The sequence below is a fragment of the Prorops nasuta genome, unplaced genomic scaffold, assembly GCF_024137725.1.
Source record: "Prorops nasuta isolate Cenicafe-Biocafe unplaced genomic scaffold, Cenicafe_Pnas_1.2 PNAS00045, whole genome shotgun sequence".
NCBI classification, from domain to species: domain Eukaryota; kingdom Metazoa; phylum Arthropoda; class Insecta; order Hymenoptera; family Bethylidae; genus Prorops; species Prorops nasuta.
This window is the reverse complement of record NW_027116842.1, coordinates 1,439,627-1,458,253: the sequence shown is the minus strand read 5'-3', so window position 1 is coordinate 1,458,253 and position 18,627 is coordinate 1,439,627. Positions and strand designations below refer to the sequence as shown.

The window sequence follows — 18,627 nt, the reverse complement described above, 5'->3', positions numbered from 1 at the left end:
AAAATTCCCTATTAGCTCGGTCTAGCTGTGTTCGGACCAATTAGGACCAAGCGAATATAGGTGAGTGAGCTAGCCTCTTTCTTATCATACCCCTTCCAACAGCCTGTCCCCTTTACTGAATTTTGACAAAGTGGAATTTTGAAATACAAGAACAGGGACCATTTGAAATTTTGAATATTCATAACGTTTCTAATTTATTTATAAGTTAATCATATCCTATTAGGATTCTCTAAAGATTGGTAAAATATCAGTGGTATCAGTCAAGGAAATGGATTATAGCCTGCACATTTGCCCTGTTAGGCAATTTGAATTAGGATTCTTAGACACTTTATCCTCATCGGATGATGAAGTGTCTAAGAATCTTAATTCAAATTGCCTAACAGGGCAAATGTGCAGGCTATAATCCATTTCCTTGACTGATACCACTGATATTTTACCAATCTTTAGAGAATCCTAATAGGATATGATTAACTTATAAATAAATTAGAAACGTTATGAATATTCAAAATTTCAAATGGTCCCTGTTCTTGTATTTCAAAATCCCACTTTGTCAAAATTCAGTAAAGGGGACAGGCTGTTGGTAGGGGTATGATAAGAGAGAGGCTAGCTCACTCACCTATATTCGCTTGGTCCTAGTTGGTCCGAACACAGAATTGCTAGACCGAGCTAATAGGGAATTCTAGGGAAAGCTTCGACCAAGTGAGTAGAGCCAATTTTCGAACTCGCCTATATTGAGTAATTTTCACCGTGCTAAGATCGCATTTCTGGATTTATACGCACCTAATGCGCATGTGTGTGGAACGATTGGTAGTTAGGGTCACTGTTTGGATAAACGGGGTTCGCAGAAGTACAGTCAGTAACTTATGATTCCACCATTAATTAAGAACAGTATCGATAATAAAGCTTATATTTTAAGGCTGTGTTCGGAAATTCTTTATGCGGGTAAACCCGGGTACATACATTCGAGTAAGGTGGTGGGGGTCGGGTTTACTCTAGTGAGATTAGGTAAGAATAGTTTCCCGAGCTAGTCCCCGAAGTAGGGTAAAGAAATTAAGACATTTGGAGGCGAGCAAGAATTCATTTTTGTATCAGCATCACTAATATACACACGTGTATTATATTAGCAATACAAATGGACAACGTAAATTAAAACTGTATTTTAATTGATATGGAAAAAATACAAATTGCTTCTATTATTCATTATAAATATCATTTTAATTAAATAATTTTGGTGACTACGTTTAATACTTAAATTAAACGGAAAATAGTAATTTTACTATAGTAAAAAGTACTATAGTCAAATAACACGAAATATCATATGTCCCGCCGTTAGGAAAAGACCCTGTATATGTATATAATAAATATAATAAATAATAATTTAATAATGATAATAAAATTACTTCTTTACTTTGTTGAAAGGAATGCCATAAGGCATATATAGTCGAAAGGACAAATGAAACTATTAAAATATCATCCACTTTTAACACATCCATCAATTTTATAAATTCTTTAAGCCAATTAATTTAATTCTTAATCGCCTCCAAGGGTTTCCAACTGTCTCTGAAGTCTGAAGACTGAAATAGTCTGAGGGACTCTTTAATTTTCATATCCCCACCACCCAGTATTTACTATTCACCCGATTCACCCTGAAATTTCAAGGTAGAAAAATTTCACTTCAAGGTGTGACTCGAGAAAAATTTTCTGATTTTCGAACGACATTGCTAAAATCACTCCAGTGCAACCCGACAGCTTCCGAACGACTAAAGTTCATTGGGATCACTCTAGAGTGCACCCGAGTGGTGTTTCCGAACACAGCTTAAGAGACCTGTTACGAGGTGAGAAGGAATAAAAGTGGTCGTATTAATGTGTATAAATTCCCTATATTATAGAAAAGTAAAGAAAGGTATTATCAGCTTGTGTTACCACGTGAACATGTTAAAACTTTTTGCCTACTCCTTTAATATCATTCACGCAGTAAAAAGACAGTTACGTGCGCGAACTGAAACATTACAATATGTATATTTACTAAACTACTTATCATAGATATTATCGTATCTCTTGATAATAAATGATGTTTTCTATCAAAAACAATCTTAATAAAAATTAAGAAATTAATTTTAAACGGTTTTCTATCATTAATTTAATATTTTTAAAGAGTAGAGGGGCTTGAGGCGAGTTTGAAATAAGTTTCAGAAAAATGTGCATCATTTTAAATGTATTAATAAATTCTTAGTAATAGCTACTTTTTTTCTTAAAGCACAATTATTAGTTTATCCAATACATAAGCAAATCATTTAGAGTATTTACTAATTTTAGCAAAAAATATATTTTCTCAAAACTAGTCAAATGTTTCAATTGGCCCGACACTTGGAGCAAGTTATAACAGATAATCTGCAAGCATGACAAAGAAAACGACAATACATATAGATATCTTTTCTATCTTTCTTTTAATAATTGATGAAAAAAAGGTTCATATAATTATTATAAAATATTATTGAAAAAATGAAACGAAAATTAATCAATTGATCATAAAATTGATTGAACTACTATTAATATAGACAAATATAAATTTTGCTTCACCCACACACTCTTCATATGTCTACACTGAGAAAATTACTCATTGCACCCATTCTTTCTCATTAAATTTACTGTAAGCATCTCTGCAAACTAAGGCTGTCACAAGTTATCCCAGCTTACAATTTTGAACATTTTTGCTTATGCAGAAAAATATAATGCGATTAAATAAAAAATCAAAACAGCAATTTAAATCTTTAAACATAGCCAAAATAGGTGGATATTCATTTTTTATATTGGTATTAAATAATTTACTTTAAATATAAATATTTACGATATATACTTTTTTCCATTTAGTGGCTAAAACGAAACATTTGACTGTATTTCTTATTTTTCCTTTTCGATCAGGCATTCATTACGTTTATGTAATGGGACTCTTCATTTTAGGAATGTTTAGTGAAAACTTTGATCAAAAATTTCAAAAACCATTGCGCAATGAGCGTTTTACAACTTATCCCTATTACAACTAGCCCCTGGCTCTCCTACTTGACAATTTTATATGATTTAAAGACTTCTATAGTTACCATTATGGATAATCCAAAATTAATGTCCACAGTTCGTCTAAATGCCATGTTATATAAAAGAGGAAAAAGTAGGCGACTCGAGGGATACTTTAGGATTTTCTTCCACGCCTAGTTTTCAAGGATATTTCTTTTGATTTATTTAAACTAGATTTGGAGGGTGCCTCGGTCGAAATGAGAAAAGACTGTTTATAACAACCACCTTAATGTATCCTATATGAGCAGTATAGACGGCAAGTTTGTTACTGACCATATTTATGTCCACCCCGGCCCTCTCTAAAGGTTAAAGTCGAAAGTACTATACAATAGTTATTCAAAGATATCTGTATAATTAAATCAATAATATTCTAATTCTGAAGAAAATTATCATTGGTGTAATGGATGCCATTCTAATAGTGGAAGGAACACTTTCAAACCCAAAATGACTCATCATGCTACTGTCAAAAATTCCAAAATTGCATATATACATATATATATGAAAATTTCTTATAGTAAAATAAAATGAAAATTATCTGCTTAACTATTTTTACATTCCATTTTTACAATTAATTATAAAAATAGATACAGTTAAGCTTTTATATTATAAAATAATTTCAACCACATGTTAATAGCACAAATGATTAAAGAGAATGATATAATAAATATTTGCTATATAAAGACATAATTTTCGATATATTTCAAACTTTTTCTATACTAATCAATATTATCAACAGATATTTGCCGGAAGGATACTACTGTAAAAGAAATGAGAAAACGGGAGAAATTATGCAGAAAATTTTCTTCTCTCAAAAACTGTACCTATAAAAGTGTCATACAGGAATGATAAAATATTTTATCTCAACTTTATAAGTATGGATATTATAATGAGTTAATGTTATGAACGTTTCTCTTTATTTACGACTCGTGCACTAAAACTAAAAACCCAATACACCTTTACTAAAAAACTTGTGAGAATATTGAGCAACTAGAGCTCTCGGGCTTAAACGATTTCAAGTTTGAGCGTCATGTTGGTTTCTTAAAAAGATTGTATTTTCATTAAATTTACCTGCTGCGGCAACTTTGGTGTTGGAGTCCCGATACGTTCCATTGATAATGGCCAGCTCCATGAGTTGCCTCTTCTTCAGCTCATCCTCGCCATCAGCCTGCTAACAATCGATATCACCCCCCGTCAGAATCTACCACTAATTACAATAGCATTGCATCATCTTACATTTCGAATAATGCCTGAATAAAGGAAATATGAAAATTGTTATTTCTGCTAAAATTAATGATACGATAGTGAAGCTTTCAGAGAGACAAGGTTGTTTTCATGTAAACATTCCAATTTTTTGCTCTTATATCGAGTTTTGGCACTGTTGCATATACCTGTGCGAAGATTCCAGCAAAAATCTTAGAAGATCGTGATGGGAAAAGCAGACATGCATTGAATACTATTGCAAATCGGATGAATAATAAAATGAATATATACTTGTGCTACAGCAAATACTTTCCAGATGCACATAGTGAATGACAGCATGGTTCCGACCATTCACTAACTTATGGAATATAGAGAAATAGCAATAACTTAAATAAGCACAACGTAGAAACTACTAAACATTCTAATTGAATCTTGAAAATTAAATAATTTATTTATCGATAGTAAGAAATGAAAGCTGCAAATCCTCTATTTTAAAATTATAGGCTTCGTATCAATCGAAGGCACCAATTTCTTAATTTGGACCAATAGCACCTTTGAATTATTTGTCAATTCTAGGAAATACTCATGATTTAATAATATTTTTTCCTTTTGGAGGTCACTTTTGTATGCGACACCATGTGCCACATTTGATAGCAAAACCTTTCTTTCTTTGCTTGTTCTAATGTTTATTTTACAAAGAGACCATGCAAATATAATGGCGTTAAAGTGATTTATTTATCTCGAGAACCTGAAGATTCTGGCAATAAAATTCTTCCTATTGGACGTAATGTATCATAGTGCACTTCAGGAAACTACAAGTGTTCCAACGTGTAAGCAACACGTTAAAAAAAAATTTACACACACAAATAATAAAATAAAAATATATTATGCTTCGATTAATCTCTTGGATACATATATTTACTTGACAAAGCTCTTCCTTTGGCGAGATTTAATTTGCCGATGCAGAGAATAATATACGAAGGCAGTAAATTTTGTGTTAACTTAGGGTTCATTCCGAGTTACGCATAAGTGCGAATATAAAACGCTTCAATTCTATAATAAACGTATAGGCCAAGCAATAGAGCATTTTTAAATGAATTTTTGTTTCGTTTTCCTTTAATATCTTGAAAACGGTTCATGCAATGTTAACGACGTAAATGGACGAATTGTAGAGAATGGAAAGGCGAAGAGAATGAGCTTTGAAAATCTCCAATCGGATAATAAGGAGCCGAGAAAATTGGGGTACCTTTTTTGAAAAATCACAACTCTGCCATTTTTTGACATTAAGAGCTGAAACTTTGAGGGATGATAGACATTTACGTCTAGTTTATGTGTGCTAAATTTATACAATGACGGTTAATTAGTTTTTGTGTAATTTAGGCCTGCGAATTTTTAATGTGCTTTTTTGCGAAGGCTCTCCTATCGATTTGGATTATCCTATTTATATAGTAAAAAAGATTTGGAAATTGCAAGTTAAGCGCAACAAAATGTATATCTCGGTTTTGTGAAAATATTATGTTAAATAGGCGAGAATCATGTGCAAACGTTGTCGAAAATGGCCGAGTGCTCGGAAGCAGTCGATTGGTTGGGGAAGGGATATATATATAGTAATAGAAGCGCTAGGCGCGCGGAGTCACGATCTTCATATTTATGTATTTCATCAGCTATTCGAGCTAATTAAGGTCTGTTTTTTTTTCTGGGGTAATTTGATCTAAGGAATCGGATTCTGGACTCAGAGTGGGTCTATAACATTAATAATTAAGTTGTTAAGACATGGTTTTAAAAGAATGAAATATATATTCGCATTAAAAAGATTAAAAGCAGCCGTTGATTGGTTATCTTGGTTTCCCCTTCCTCTAAAATATTATTGGATGGATACAGCTGTACTGATCGACTAAAGAAAAAGGGACTAAGGCCTAACGATTGTTTGTCTACTTCTGAATTCTGACCTGCTCAGTTTCCTTTTGGAAGCCTTAGACGTTGCAAGTATTTTAGCTGAGCGTGCAATATTTCATTATTTTGAAGCGATATATATATATATATATATATATTTAAATTAAAAATGAATAATTTCTGAAGAAACGTTTGATCTCTGTCAGGATAAAATAATATACAATCAGTGCGATGGATTGTAATGAAGGGAGTAATATAGCAGAAACATCAACATTTTCTACTGTTCGGTAAATAGATTTTAAATTATTGTGATTTTAGTGGCAATATAAGTGATTTAAAGGCATAGTGATTTCAGTTAGTCGTTAATAAAAATTAATGTATGATAGCATTTGTTAGTCGAATTCATCATATTTCGCATACCGTTTGCCAACTGCGATAAGCGATCACTCCCATGTTTCATTCGCGCCAAATTAATTCAAGAAAATAACTTTAAATTAAGTCGCTATATCTTTCTAAGGATTACATACGCGTAGGTTTATTTGAATCTTGTGCACCGACAATGCTTTCTTTTAAAGGCACGATGAAAATGCACCGAGCGACGAGGATGAGATGGTGTGGGAGGATATTGGCGATATCTGTTTTCTATGTAATCAAACTGTGGAAGCCTCCGAGTCAAGAGTCGTTAAAGAACGTGGAATGCAGAATTTGATACAAGTTAGTATCAAGCGTAAAGATATGAAACATCATCAGCTACAGAAACTAAAAGAGGTGACTATACACAAGGCTTGCTAAGCTATATGTATGTAAGATAATGCAATATAAAGTTAGCACTTGAATCTTCGACGGAAGCAGCGGTATAAACAATCAAAAACGGCGGCAAGAGGGACGTGCGTTTGATTTTGCTACTCAGTATTTTTTATGTTCAAGTAATTTACATGGTTCAAAAGAAATATGCAGGAATATAATTAAGCAAAATACAATAAATAACATAATAGCGCAATTGCAATTTTTCCCGAAAACAGAAACTAACAAATTTATATCGTCACGTTTAATTGAATTAAAAAATAAGGATAACAATAATTATGTTGATCATAGCGTACGTTATCACGAAAGTTGCTCAAGTCGTTTTTACTTATATAGCCCGACGAACGTTAAGGGTAGACAGCTATTTCTGAGAGCATGACGTTATAATGTGTACTATCGTTTATTATAAATTTTATATTAGAGAACAGCAATGAGCGCCAATTTTCGCTGAAAGACATTGTAACACAGTACACAAATATACACGGTGAAACAGATTTTCCTAGACTAGATAGAATTGAACAGTCTTTAAAACAACACTTTCAAGATGAAATAGTTCATGTATTCCGCTACAAATGATCAATATATTTTTGTTTCGAGCACACATTAGGGAAGTGCTTAAAAGATACCTGGTACACAGATAGAGAAAATAATGAGGCGCGGAAGAAAGAAGAAGAATAGTTGAAATGGCCGCTCATATAATACTGCAAGACATTCGATCAATGCCCTTTGAAAATAACAATTATAACTCACCATCTGAGTTTTTAAATAATATAACCGATAATGTTCCAGAAACGCTACAGTTGTTCCTTGAGATATTGATTAAAACACATAAACATACTCCGAAGAATAAATGTTGGAAAAAATGTAACAATAAAATTTAAACTGCAGGTCATATATTAATATCCTCCGTAAGACCACGACAATTTTCATCTGCAATTATTTTAGGACTTTCATGCATTATGCATACTAAATGTGCTGCTCGAGGACTTATAGATTGTTTATATATAATATAGGTCTCTGTGCCTCATATTCGGAGACAATCCGGTTTGAAAGTTCTATCGTTAACGATCCACAAAATTTTGATATATTTTCTGATACGTATTTACAATTTGTATTTGACAACGCTGACCATAATACTGCAACAATAGATGGCGAAAATACATTTCATTATATGGGAGGTATAATGTGTATGACACCATCATCTTCTGAAACTTTTCATAGCGACGCTCCTCGCTTAAAGGGAGCATTACCGACCATAAGTAGCACCGAAATGTCTGGTTTTCTTCCACTAACTGAATTTAGAATCAACAAGCCTTTTAAATTAGATAATGTCATTGTACATGATTGGAAAAACATAGATCATACTGATTCATCGATTCGGATAGAATCGACAGATTTATTGTATTTTTACGGGGGAAGTCTTCCGCGCCAGAAGAAACCCTTAATTGGCATGGATTTATGAATCAAATTCATATAAATATAATGATTATTATTCTACTACGAGGGTCATCGCCTTGCCGTTTATAAAAGCACCGCCAAGTAATCATAAAACTATTCTAACTTCTTTAATTTATGATAGAGAAAAGGCAAATAAATATATAATCAAAAACATTGTTTCGTCACGTTCGATTTACCACTGTATATGAAGGCAAGCGAAATCATAGCTTCTATTGATTCAGATAATGATCCACACAATTTATCAACGGTTATTCCTCGATTAGGCGGTTTTCACCTAGCAAATGTCGTTTCTGGGTGCTACTGGCTATACATATAATGAGAGGCAGCGGTCTGAAAGAGGCATTTTCTACAATTTATGCAGATTTAGCAGCAGACAAAGCATTAACGGGTCATGCTTGTTCTGGATCTGTCAGAGGCCATCTTTTAATGCAAGCTGCCCTTGCAACCATAATTTTCAAGAAAACAAACCTCGAAGACAATGAAGAAACTTTTTTAAACGAAAGCCTTCAAAAAGTAGGAGGAGCAACAATGGAAAATTATATGTTGGATCCTATAATTACGAGATTTTAAACTTATCTCTTTCAAAGATACATTGATGCGAAAAGGACAGGGAATTTTGAATTACATGTACAAGCAGTTTGATTAATGCCACCATTTTTCTTCGCATCAGGCCATTATTTAAATGCTAAGCTTGCCTTTTATATATACAAAAAATGTCCAATTTAAAAGATATCATGGACATAGTCGAATATGATAAATTTTGGAAACAAGGTTTCCATACTATAAGGCCTTAAAATGGATTTTGGTGTGGTGTATGGTCCGATATATATGACTATTGAACAAGTTTTAATGCGGGCGATGAAATGTAGCGGGGATTTGACACATGGTCGGGGATTAACTAATGATGTAGTCGCAAAAAGGATTTTATCAAGATTAGCTAGATTAGATGTGGGTAACGCTATCGAACTTTTTTACAATACGAAGTTTTCTACGTCGGAACAACAAGTTGATAATTACGCATCAGGAATGCGAAGAGATGCAGATGATTTAGCGAAAATTCAGCATTTCTTTGATACATATGACCCATTTCCCGAAACGGATAAAATCATGGGTATTTTTTCTGGTATCGTTGGCGACTTAGCTTTTGTTAATTGCCACAGAGCGTACGAAGTAGGAAACAGTTTGATGAATGAAACATCGAATAAAAAGTTCACTGATGTTAAATTTAAGAGAAATAGTAAAATTGTGCACTTAGAGGCTTCAAATTCATTAGTAAGAATCGCAGCAAATGAAAATGTATACATGTCGCCTTTACTTTTATTTAAAAAAATTTCATCACACATAGAAAATCAGGACAATCTTGGAGAATATTGTAGTTCTTATGAGCTGTCACCGATGCCATTATCATTGTTTGTTGAAAATGGTATGTGGAAAACAGTAATATTAGATTTTTATTCGAATTTTACTTGTTTATATGAGATTAAAGCTTCACCAATCATTAAGCATTTTGTGGATGGAGAATTCTTTTTGCATAAAATTGTATGGCAAAGCAACATAAAAATAGACGAGAACATTGTAAATATTTATATTTCGTATGCGGTCCCGAGTCGAAAAATAAGCTCCATTTTAAACCTTTAGAACCTCTATTTCTTTGATATTTCAATTTACCGACAAAATTGAACACTTATTTAGACCTACAAGATCTCAGAGTAGTCCTAGGAGGATGAAAATAATATTTAAATGAAACTTTTAACTCTAAATAGGATCTTCAAATCCTCCCTATGAACTCTTTTGAACCTCTGAGTACTCCTAGTCTTTGATTTAGTCCTGTAAAACCTAAAAGTAGTAGCAAGAGGTTTAATTTAGTGTAGAAAATTCGTCAGCACTTGTTAGAATCTCAAAGTCCTACCAATATTCTTTTTACGGATTTGTTGCGATATGATTTAGATACAAGACATATTAAAATTATTTCTTGATCTAATAAATTACAGTGTAACGAAATTAATAGAAAACAAATTTTTAACGGTTAACTCTGTTTTATACCCGTTTATGTTTATATATATATATATTAGAAGAAAAATAATAAATAAACAATTGTAATTATTATTCTGACTCATTTTTATTAATTGGCGAAGCTATATTATCAATTTTTATTGCTATATACGCAAACAGTAAGAATTTGTGTTATTGGAATCGCTTCATAGTCTTTGGATCTCTTGAAACGAAATATAACATATTCTGCAAAATTTTATATTATTTAATATTTTCCATTTATGATAAATGGATGTTTGGACTTCTGTATTATGATTAGCCTGATCAGTTCCAGATGATAATACGGCATATTGTTATAAATTTCTTCGAGAAAGCTTGATTATAAATTAAAATTAATCTCAATTAATTTTAATTTGTAACATAATAATTCTTAAAGAAAAATAATTGAGGGAAACAATATTGATGTTAAATACAAGATCAAAAGATGACTCTTGTATATTCTAGAATAGCTGAATGGACTAAGTCGCAGGCTGCAGATGTACATGAGGTTCAACAATCCAGGTTCGAGTCCTGGTCGGGAAAAGATTTTTCTAAAAATATTATTTGTGATTATTAATTAATGAACAGGTAGAAACTAATTAGAACAAGAAATAAGTAAGTATAAATTGATATGTAATAGTGGTAGTTTGAGAAAAGTATTTTTTGTTTAATTTTCTAATCCGTTTTGCCGGATCCGGCCGGATATCGTCCCTGATCAGGCCCAAACCTGTTTGCCTGATCAGTCTATCGTCAGCATAAGCGTTACATTTTTCTTCCGTGTCGGACGGGGCTTACTTATACGGGCCGTATCAGAGTTACGGCATGCCGGACGCGGACCTTATCCGAAACGTAAAGAAATTTCTGATCGGGAGTGCTTATAAACTCCGTTTTAAGCCTACACCTTTCTTTTTTGGACATAAGTAACAAGTTGAGGACCAAAACGGAGTTAAAATTGTATATAGGAATTAATGATAATTTATACCCAATTTAAGCCTTCATATCCTATATTGCTAGAACTAAAAGGCTAAAACTGGAGCCTATTTTTTGACTCGGGGTAAAACACTACACTCCAAATAGTTTTATTATTTTCGATGGTTACACAGAAGAGGATTCTCTTTCAACAAAATCTTTAGAGCGGTCTCGACGACAATTAAAAAGTATTGGGCGTGAAATTTTTTTCGATGAAAACACGATTATAAATGCAGATCAAAAGCAGTTTGTCTGCAGTAATGAGAATAATAAGAAAAGACTTATTGAAATGATAAGTGATTCGTTAAATATTGCTGCAGGATATCTTACAAAAATAGCACAGAAGAAGATGCCGATCGAACTGTAGTTTTAACTGCTATCGAGCATGCACATGAAAATTACGAAACAAGTGTAATTATTGTAGGTGAAGATATCGATTTACTTGTTCTGTTTTCACAACTGGCAGAAAATGTTAATAATATTTATTTCCGTAAAGATAGTAAGGGATTAAACAAATATGAATTTTACAGTGCCAATAGTTTCAAATATCCTAATTTAAAAAACATAGTAGCATTTTTACATGCATTTTGCGGCTTTGATACAACGTCTTGTTTTTACAGACAGGGAAAATATAAATTAATAGATTCCTTTTCTGAAAATACCTTAATAGAATTAGCTTCAATTTTCTACGATAGAAATACCAACAAGAACAAGATCGCCAGTAATGCATTTGAATTGATACGAGGGATATACGCCAATAAAGCTGAAAACACGTTAATACAAAAATCTAAATCCTTCTCTCTTAACGATTTGCGATATTTACAATTTAGCAAAGCTAAAGTAAAAACCGAATTTGCACTTGAAACCTTGCTGCCAACTGAAGGAGCAGCGAAACAACTCGCATTTCGAGTTTTCTATCAGCTTCAACTTTGGCTAGGAAACATGAATTTGAAAGCAACTGATTGGGGATGGCAAATTGAAAATAAACTTCTAATTCCTATAACCAGTACTGATTCACCTATTCCCCAAAAATTGCTTGACAAATGTGGTGTTCGTGCAGCGAAAAAGGGTGTATCGATGCTTCATATACCTGCAAAAAGCATGGTTCAAGCTGCACGAATCTTTCTGCACATTATCACGAAGATATATGTTTTAACTTAGATTTTCGATTGACCCCGATATTGAAAATTTCTTAGAAAACGATTTCAGCAATGACTTAGAAAATATTATAGATATAGAAAATTCTGATTTTAATAGTGATGAAGGAATGAATGCAAAATGTGAAAAAAGAAAAAAAATGTATTAGAAAAATAATGCAAAAAGAATATATGCTCTTGGACTAAGGTATTATAAGCAAATAATAAGTATAAACTACATTTATTACAAAATATACGCATTTTCTGAAGAAGAAAACCATGTCTTAACAACTTAATTATTAATGTTAGACCCCCCGCCCCCCAAATCTGAGTCCAGAATCCGATTCCTTAGATCAAATTACCCCAGAAAAAAAAACAGACCTTAATTAGCTCGAATAGCTGATGAAATACATAAATATGAAGATCGTGACTCCGCGCGCCTAGCGCTTCTATTACTATATATACGCCCTTCTCCAACCAATCGACTGCTTCCGAGCACTCGGCCATTTTCGACAATGTTTGCACATGTTTCTCGCCTATTTAACATAATATTTTCACAAAACCGAGATATACATTTTGTTGCGCTTAACTTGCAATTTCCAAATCTTTTTTTCTATATAAATAGGAAAATCCAAATCGATAGGAGAGCCTTCGCAAAAAAGCACATTAAAAATTCGCAGGCGTAAATTACACAAAAACTAATTAACCGTCATTGTATAAATTTAGCACACATAAACTGGACGTAAATGTCTATCATCCCTCAAAGTTTCAGCTCTTAATATATCAAAAAATGGTAATAGAGTTGTGATTTTCCAAAAAAGGTATCCCCATTTTCTCGGCTCCTTATTATCCGATTGGAGATTTTCAAAGCTCATTTTCTTCGTTTTTCCATTCTCTACAATTCGTCCATTGACTTCATTAATATTGCATGAACCGTTTTCAAGATATTAACGAAAAACGAAACAAAAACAATTTTTTCAAGAAAAATGTTAATAAAAAACGAATGAAAAAAGGTTGAGACTTGCAAACATAAAACTTAACATCTAGGGATAGTCCCACGAGTGACTGTGCGACTCGCTTCCAAATAGGATTTTTGTCCCGAAACGAGTAAAATTTAGCTCTATTGCTTGGCTAGTAATAAAAACTGTACATTCGGTGTGCTTCATGCTCACGATAAATAATGTAGCCTTGATCAAAGCACGCATATGACGAGTCTCAAGTTCGAAATTGGATTTGGGCTGTACGAAAAATTTAACCGAATCGCGATAAGCGACGAACGAGTTCAATAATACTTTCCGTATGCTCTTGATATAATGAAATTACGTGTGGATAGATTTTTAATCAATTTTACCAATATTAGCCAAATAAAAAAATAATTAGACTTTTGCTATGATTATTTTTATAATTGTAAATAACTTCAATGAATACTTTTAACATAATTAATATTTAATGGTTAACATAGTAATTTATTCAAATTTTTGACCTACATATACTTTTATTTAACTTGACAAACGTAGACAATATTAAAACATTGCAAAAGAGCTTTCTTTTAAGAATCCGTTCTATTATCCACAGTTTTCGCGTTAGCAATAATTAAGCTACCACGGTTTATACACTCGAGTTCAGCTATCCTTTAAGGGTGCGTTTACACTTGCAACCGAACAGCGAACCCAACATCGTCGAGAACCTCGCCTATATATGCTTTTGTTTCCATGTGACTAGTACATACTACCACAATGAAACAGTAACAAGTAGGTTGAGGTTCGCGACGATGTTCGGTTCGCTGTTCGGTTGCAAGTGTAGACGCACCCTTAAGCTATATCAGGAGTGCGTATTTTTTTGAAAATATGGAATATAAGAATTCCATTGTAATTCATGTGTGAAACTTTATTGGTGCCGCAGATGGAAAATCTGCAAAAACGAAGAATGAAAAGGAGTGATGACTTTATTGAGATTAGTAGGAAAGAGTAGGCGGACAAGCTCAAAAATAAACAAAAAAACAGCCAAGTTGGAACTATCTCACCACGGGTACGAGAAGCTTCTTGACTTCCTCGACGGCTCGTGCGAGCTTCATCGTGGCGCGATTCTCAGTGTCTTCAACCGTCAACAGTACGTGCAGCTCATCCGTCAGATGCTCCCAATTTGGTTTGCCTCGGTTTTGTTCCTCCTTATATATAAAATCAAACTTTAATTAATAGTTTTGTCCAACGCTCTTGTAAAAAGATCATATATTGAATAACTTATCCTATACTTATATTCGATCAAAATTACAGCAATTCTTTTCTCAACTAAATCAAATGTTTGAGAATAAGCTTGCTTAATATAAGAAAAAACCGAATATAATATGTTTTTAATACTGACCCATTTTTTCTATTTTGATTCCCACAATTTTAATCATATACATTTGTCCTAAAAATGATTTTCTTAAAGTACAGTCCTCATAGGATGATTTTTGAGATCGCACAGCGAAAATTTCATTTTCTCATCTGATTAACTCGTAGGGTTTTTTAATACAATAATTTAGATATATTCAAATTTTTTCTAAAAAGTATATATTTTTGCAACTTACCATATAAAGTTCATTTATACATTCCTTAAGACTATCTCATTATTTATTTAATTATTCAATTTACTTTGGGCAAACTTAGCACGATGGCGTAAATTTATCGTGTATATATTACGCGAATATCTATGCATAAAATATAAGTATTAAAATAAATAGACCATTAGTAACATAAATTCTTTTATTACCACATTTCGTTCTACCAAATAAAGTTTTTTTTTAATTAATTTTAATAGTTTTCGGTCGTTTTGCATTTTCGATTATGTGGAGATGTGTGACCACAAAAAGAGAAGTAGACAATTTTTTTTTTTTTGATAGAAGAAAATACCGTAAAAAAAAGGTGTATATTACAAATAGTCTATTTATTTGTTAGGCTTTTTATACTTACTTTAATTCCTATTTTAGGTACTGAAATTCATGCATAAAATGCTATAAGTACACCATATTGTGTTGCATTTGTTAAAGTTAATTAAATCATTTATCCCCACAAAAGAAACGTACGTGTAAGAAAGAGATGGCAAGTAATTAAAATAATCCTTAACAAAACAAAAAAGATTGAAATGGAAACAGATAAATTTCACAAATAATTGAATTTATCAGTATACCAAATATTTCAAAAATGGAAAAGAAAATAAAGTACTATTACATTTTCGTCAATAAAGATATATTTCAAATTTCATTTAAAAGAGAAAGAAATCAGTCCGAAAAGTCACTTGCCTGGCATGTGCTTTATAAGACAGAATAAAATATCGAAGCATTAATTTATAAGAAATAATATTTTTATGACTTGGTAATGATATTATATAATATACGTATACTATAAGTAAGACAAACACTCGGCAAGTAACTTTTCGAATTGATTTCTTATTCTTTTAAATGAAATTTGAAATATATCTTTCTTGACAAAAATGTAATTGCACTTTAGTTATTTTTCTATTTCTAAATATTTGATATTCTGACCAAGTCAATTATTTGTCAAATTTATCTATTTATATTTCAATCCTTTTATTGTTAAGGATTATCTTACTTATTTGCCATCTTTTTCTTATATGTAAGTGTTTTTTGTGGGAATCTCAATACTTTTTTTAATGATTCAAATATTTTAACAACTTCTCTTTTACTATAGAATACTACTGACCTACACATATATAGGGCGTTTTATATACATACAAAAGTTTGGCTTAATTTTTTGTAGGTTTTTATTGTTGGCAATGACAGACCAAGCCGAAAAGTGTTCGAAAGTTTGAAGCTGATGAACGAAAGAAACAGAAGATTAAATTAAACGAAATGTGATGACTAGACACTAGCGAATTATTTTTGCGTTGATATAAATGGTACGTTGAATATATTTTTAACGGCCACTTTTTTTACCTATTAGTAAAAAATCTATCTACTTGATACAAATTACCAATTGTAGTAAATTCTATTCAATTTCAAGCTTTACCGAACGGATAAATTTACCAAAACGTTTTTCAATAAGGGCCAGATTTTTCATCCATTGGTAAACATCTTGGTAAATTTATCAGTTTGGTAAAGCTTGAAATTAAATAGAAATTTACAACGGTTTGTAATTTTGAAGAAATAGATAAATTTTACCAATAGGTAGAAAAACTGGCCGTTAAAAATATATACTGCACACCATTTAAACTAACGCAAAAACAACTCACTAGTATCTAATCATCACATTTCCTTTAATTTAATCCACTGTTTCTTTCGTTCATCAGCTCCAAACTTTCGAACTCTTTTCGGCTTTGGTCTATCATTGCCAAGAGTAAAAAAAAATTAAGCTAGACTTTTGTATGTTTCGAATACGCCCATAGAATACTACAAACACGTACAGGGTCATTCTCTAACGGCGGCATATGTATAGGAGATTCGTGTTAGTTGACTATAGCGCTCCGAATGATAGGATCTGGGACCGCTGATTGGTCAATATCATGTAGTGCCAACATGAAATGGTCTTGTTGAATACGAAAAATGAGACCCATTCGCCATTTTGGTGTGGGGAAATGTTTACATGCTAATTGTAGCAGAAGGTTTGTGAAATATCAAAATGTCAAATAGTGATGTTACTAAAGTAAAAATTGAAAATAGTGAATGAAAAGTAAGAATATTATAACTTTCCATTCAATATCTTCCATTCTTACTTTAGTAACCTGACCATTTGACATTTTTCCATTTCGCACCTCTTTCTGCTACAAGTAACATGTAAACACTTCTTCACACCAAAATGGCGGATGGGTCTCATTTTTCGTATTCAACTAGACCATTTCATGTTGGCACTACATGATATTGACCAATCAGCGCTCCCAGATCCTATCATTCGGAGCGCTATAGTCAACTAACAAGATGATATTGACCAATCAGCGCTCTCAGATACCATCATCTCGAGCGCTATAGTCAACTAACACGAATCTCCTATATACCGCCGTTAGAGAAAGACCCATGTATGCGGAATATAGTATGGTGTATTTTTTTTGCTTTTAGAAACCACGTTAAAAAGCCCCTCACTACCTATAAAGCAAGACGGAGAAGCGCGAGTAAGGATACAGCTTTTATTAAGAAAATTTTAAAATTTATTAATCAAAGTTTTTTTAATCTAAAACTCGCACTTTCCATTTTAAGTTACTGTTGGTGAGATATCCCAAAATGCGCTTCCTGAATCCATCGATGAATGTCATACATATAAACCGTCATTGTATGTACATACATATGTACATGAACGTAGCCTGACATAGCCTAAGAAGGAAAGAAGCGAACGGTTATCTAGGGGTTTGTCTGTAGCTGTCAAATGGCTCAGATAACCTACTTCATTTTATATAACATAAAAAGAAAAATAATTTTAAAGAACAAAGAAGAAAAAAATATCAGATGAGTAGTAGTTAATAATAAAACGTTAAATTTATCGTATATTTTTAAGGAAATATACTTTGCGGTTATTTTATTTTTATTACAGATTAATTCCTGTTTCTGATGAGTTTTATTTACATAAGAAAAATACTTATGTACCAATGAAAAGAAAGCATTAATTTATGAAACATTTGTTTTTGGTTCAATCATTTCAGTATCGTTAACGTAATACTATAATAATTAATGTATAAGCGATTGCTGTATACACAAGAAGTTTTATTATAAATTAATATTTATATATGGTAATGTTTTAATTCTTATTATAAATTAAAGCTACTTTATTTGAAATATTATTTTTCTTTCTTTTTTCAAACTCTATATGTACGTAATAATGAAATATTTTAATAGTATCCATATACTCATTAAACAACTGATAAAATTACAAATATTTTTAATCCACAGGGCATAGCTATTTGCAGTAATGATTTCAATTAATAAGTGTGAGAAAGAGTAAACAGGTTATCTGCATGTCTGATTGAGATCCGCCAAATCTTGTGTTATTTTTATATGCCTCCTTTGCAACTATCTTCTTCCAGTCTTTAACATATAATAATAATTCTTCAGACATTTTCAAATACATTCAGATCTGAT

The 18,627-nt window shown here is 32.0% G+C and overlaps 1 protein-coding gene across 4 annotated transcripts in view; it reads right to left on the bottom strand.

Moving 5' to 3' along the window:
• Positions 1–18,627, bottom strand: part of how (protein held out wings) — a 151,975-nt gene that overhangs the window by 15,340 nt on the left and 118,008 nt on the right. For 2 of the 4 annotated variants that reach the window (XM_066744593.1, XM_066744595.1), the window contains exons 4-5: positions 14,590–14,730; positions 4,141–4,240 (exon numbers count right to left, since the gene is read on the bottom strand). In XM_066744593.1, coding sequence (XP_066600690.1) covers positions 4,141–4,240; positions 14,590–14,730 — 241 coding nt within the window. The remainder of the gene's footprint in view (positions 1–4,140; positions 4,241–14,589; positions 14,731–18,627) is intronic. The other 2 variants (XM_066744594.1, XM_066744596.1) reach the window with 1 other exon arrangement.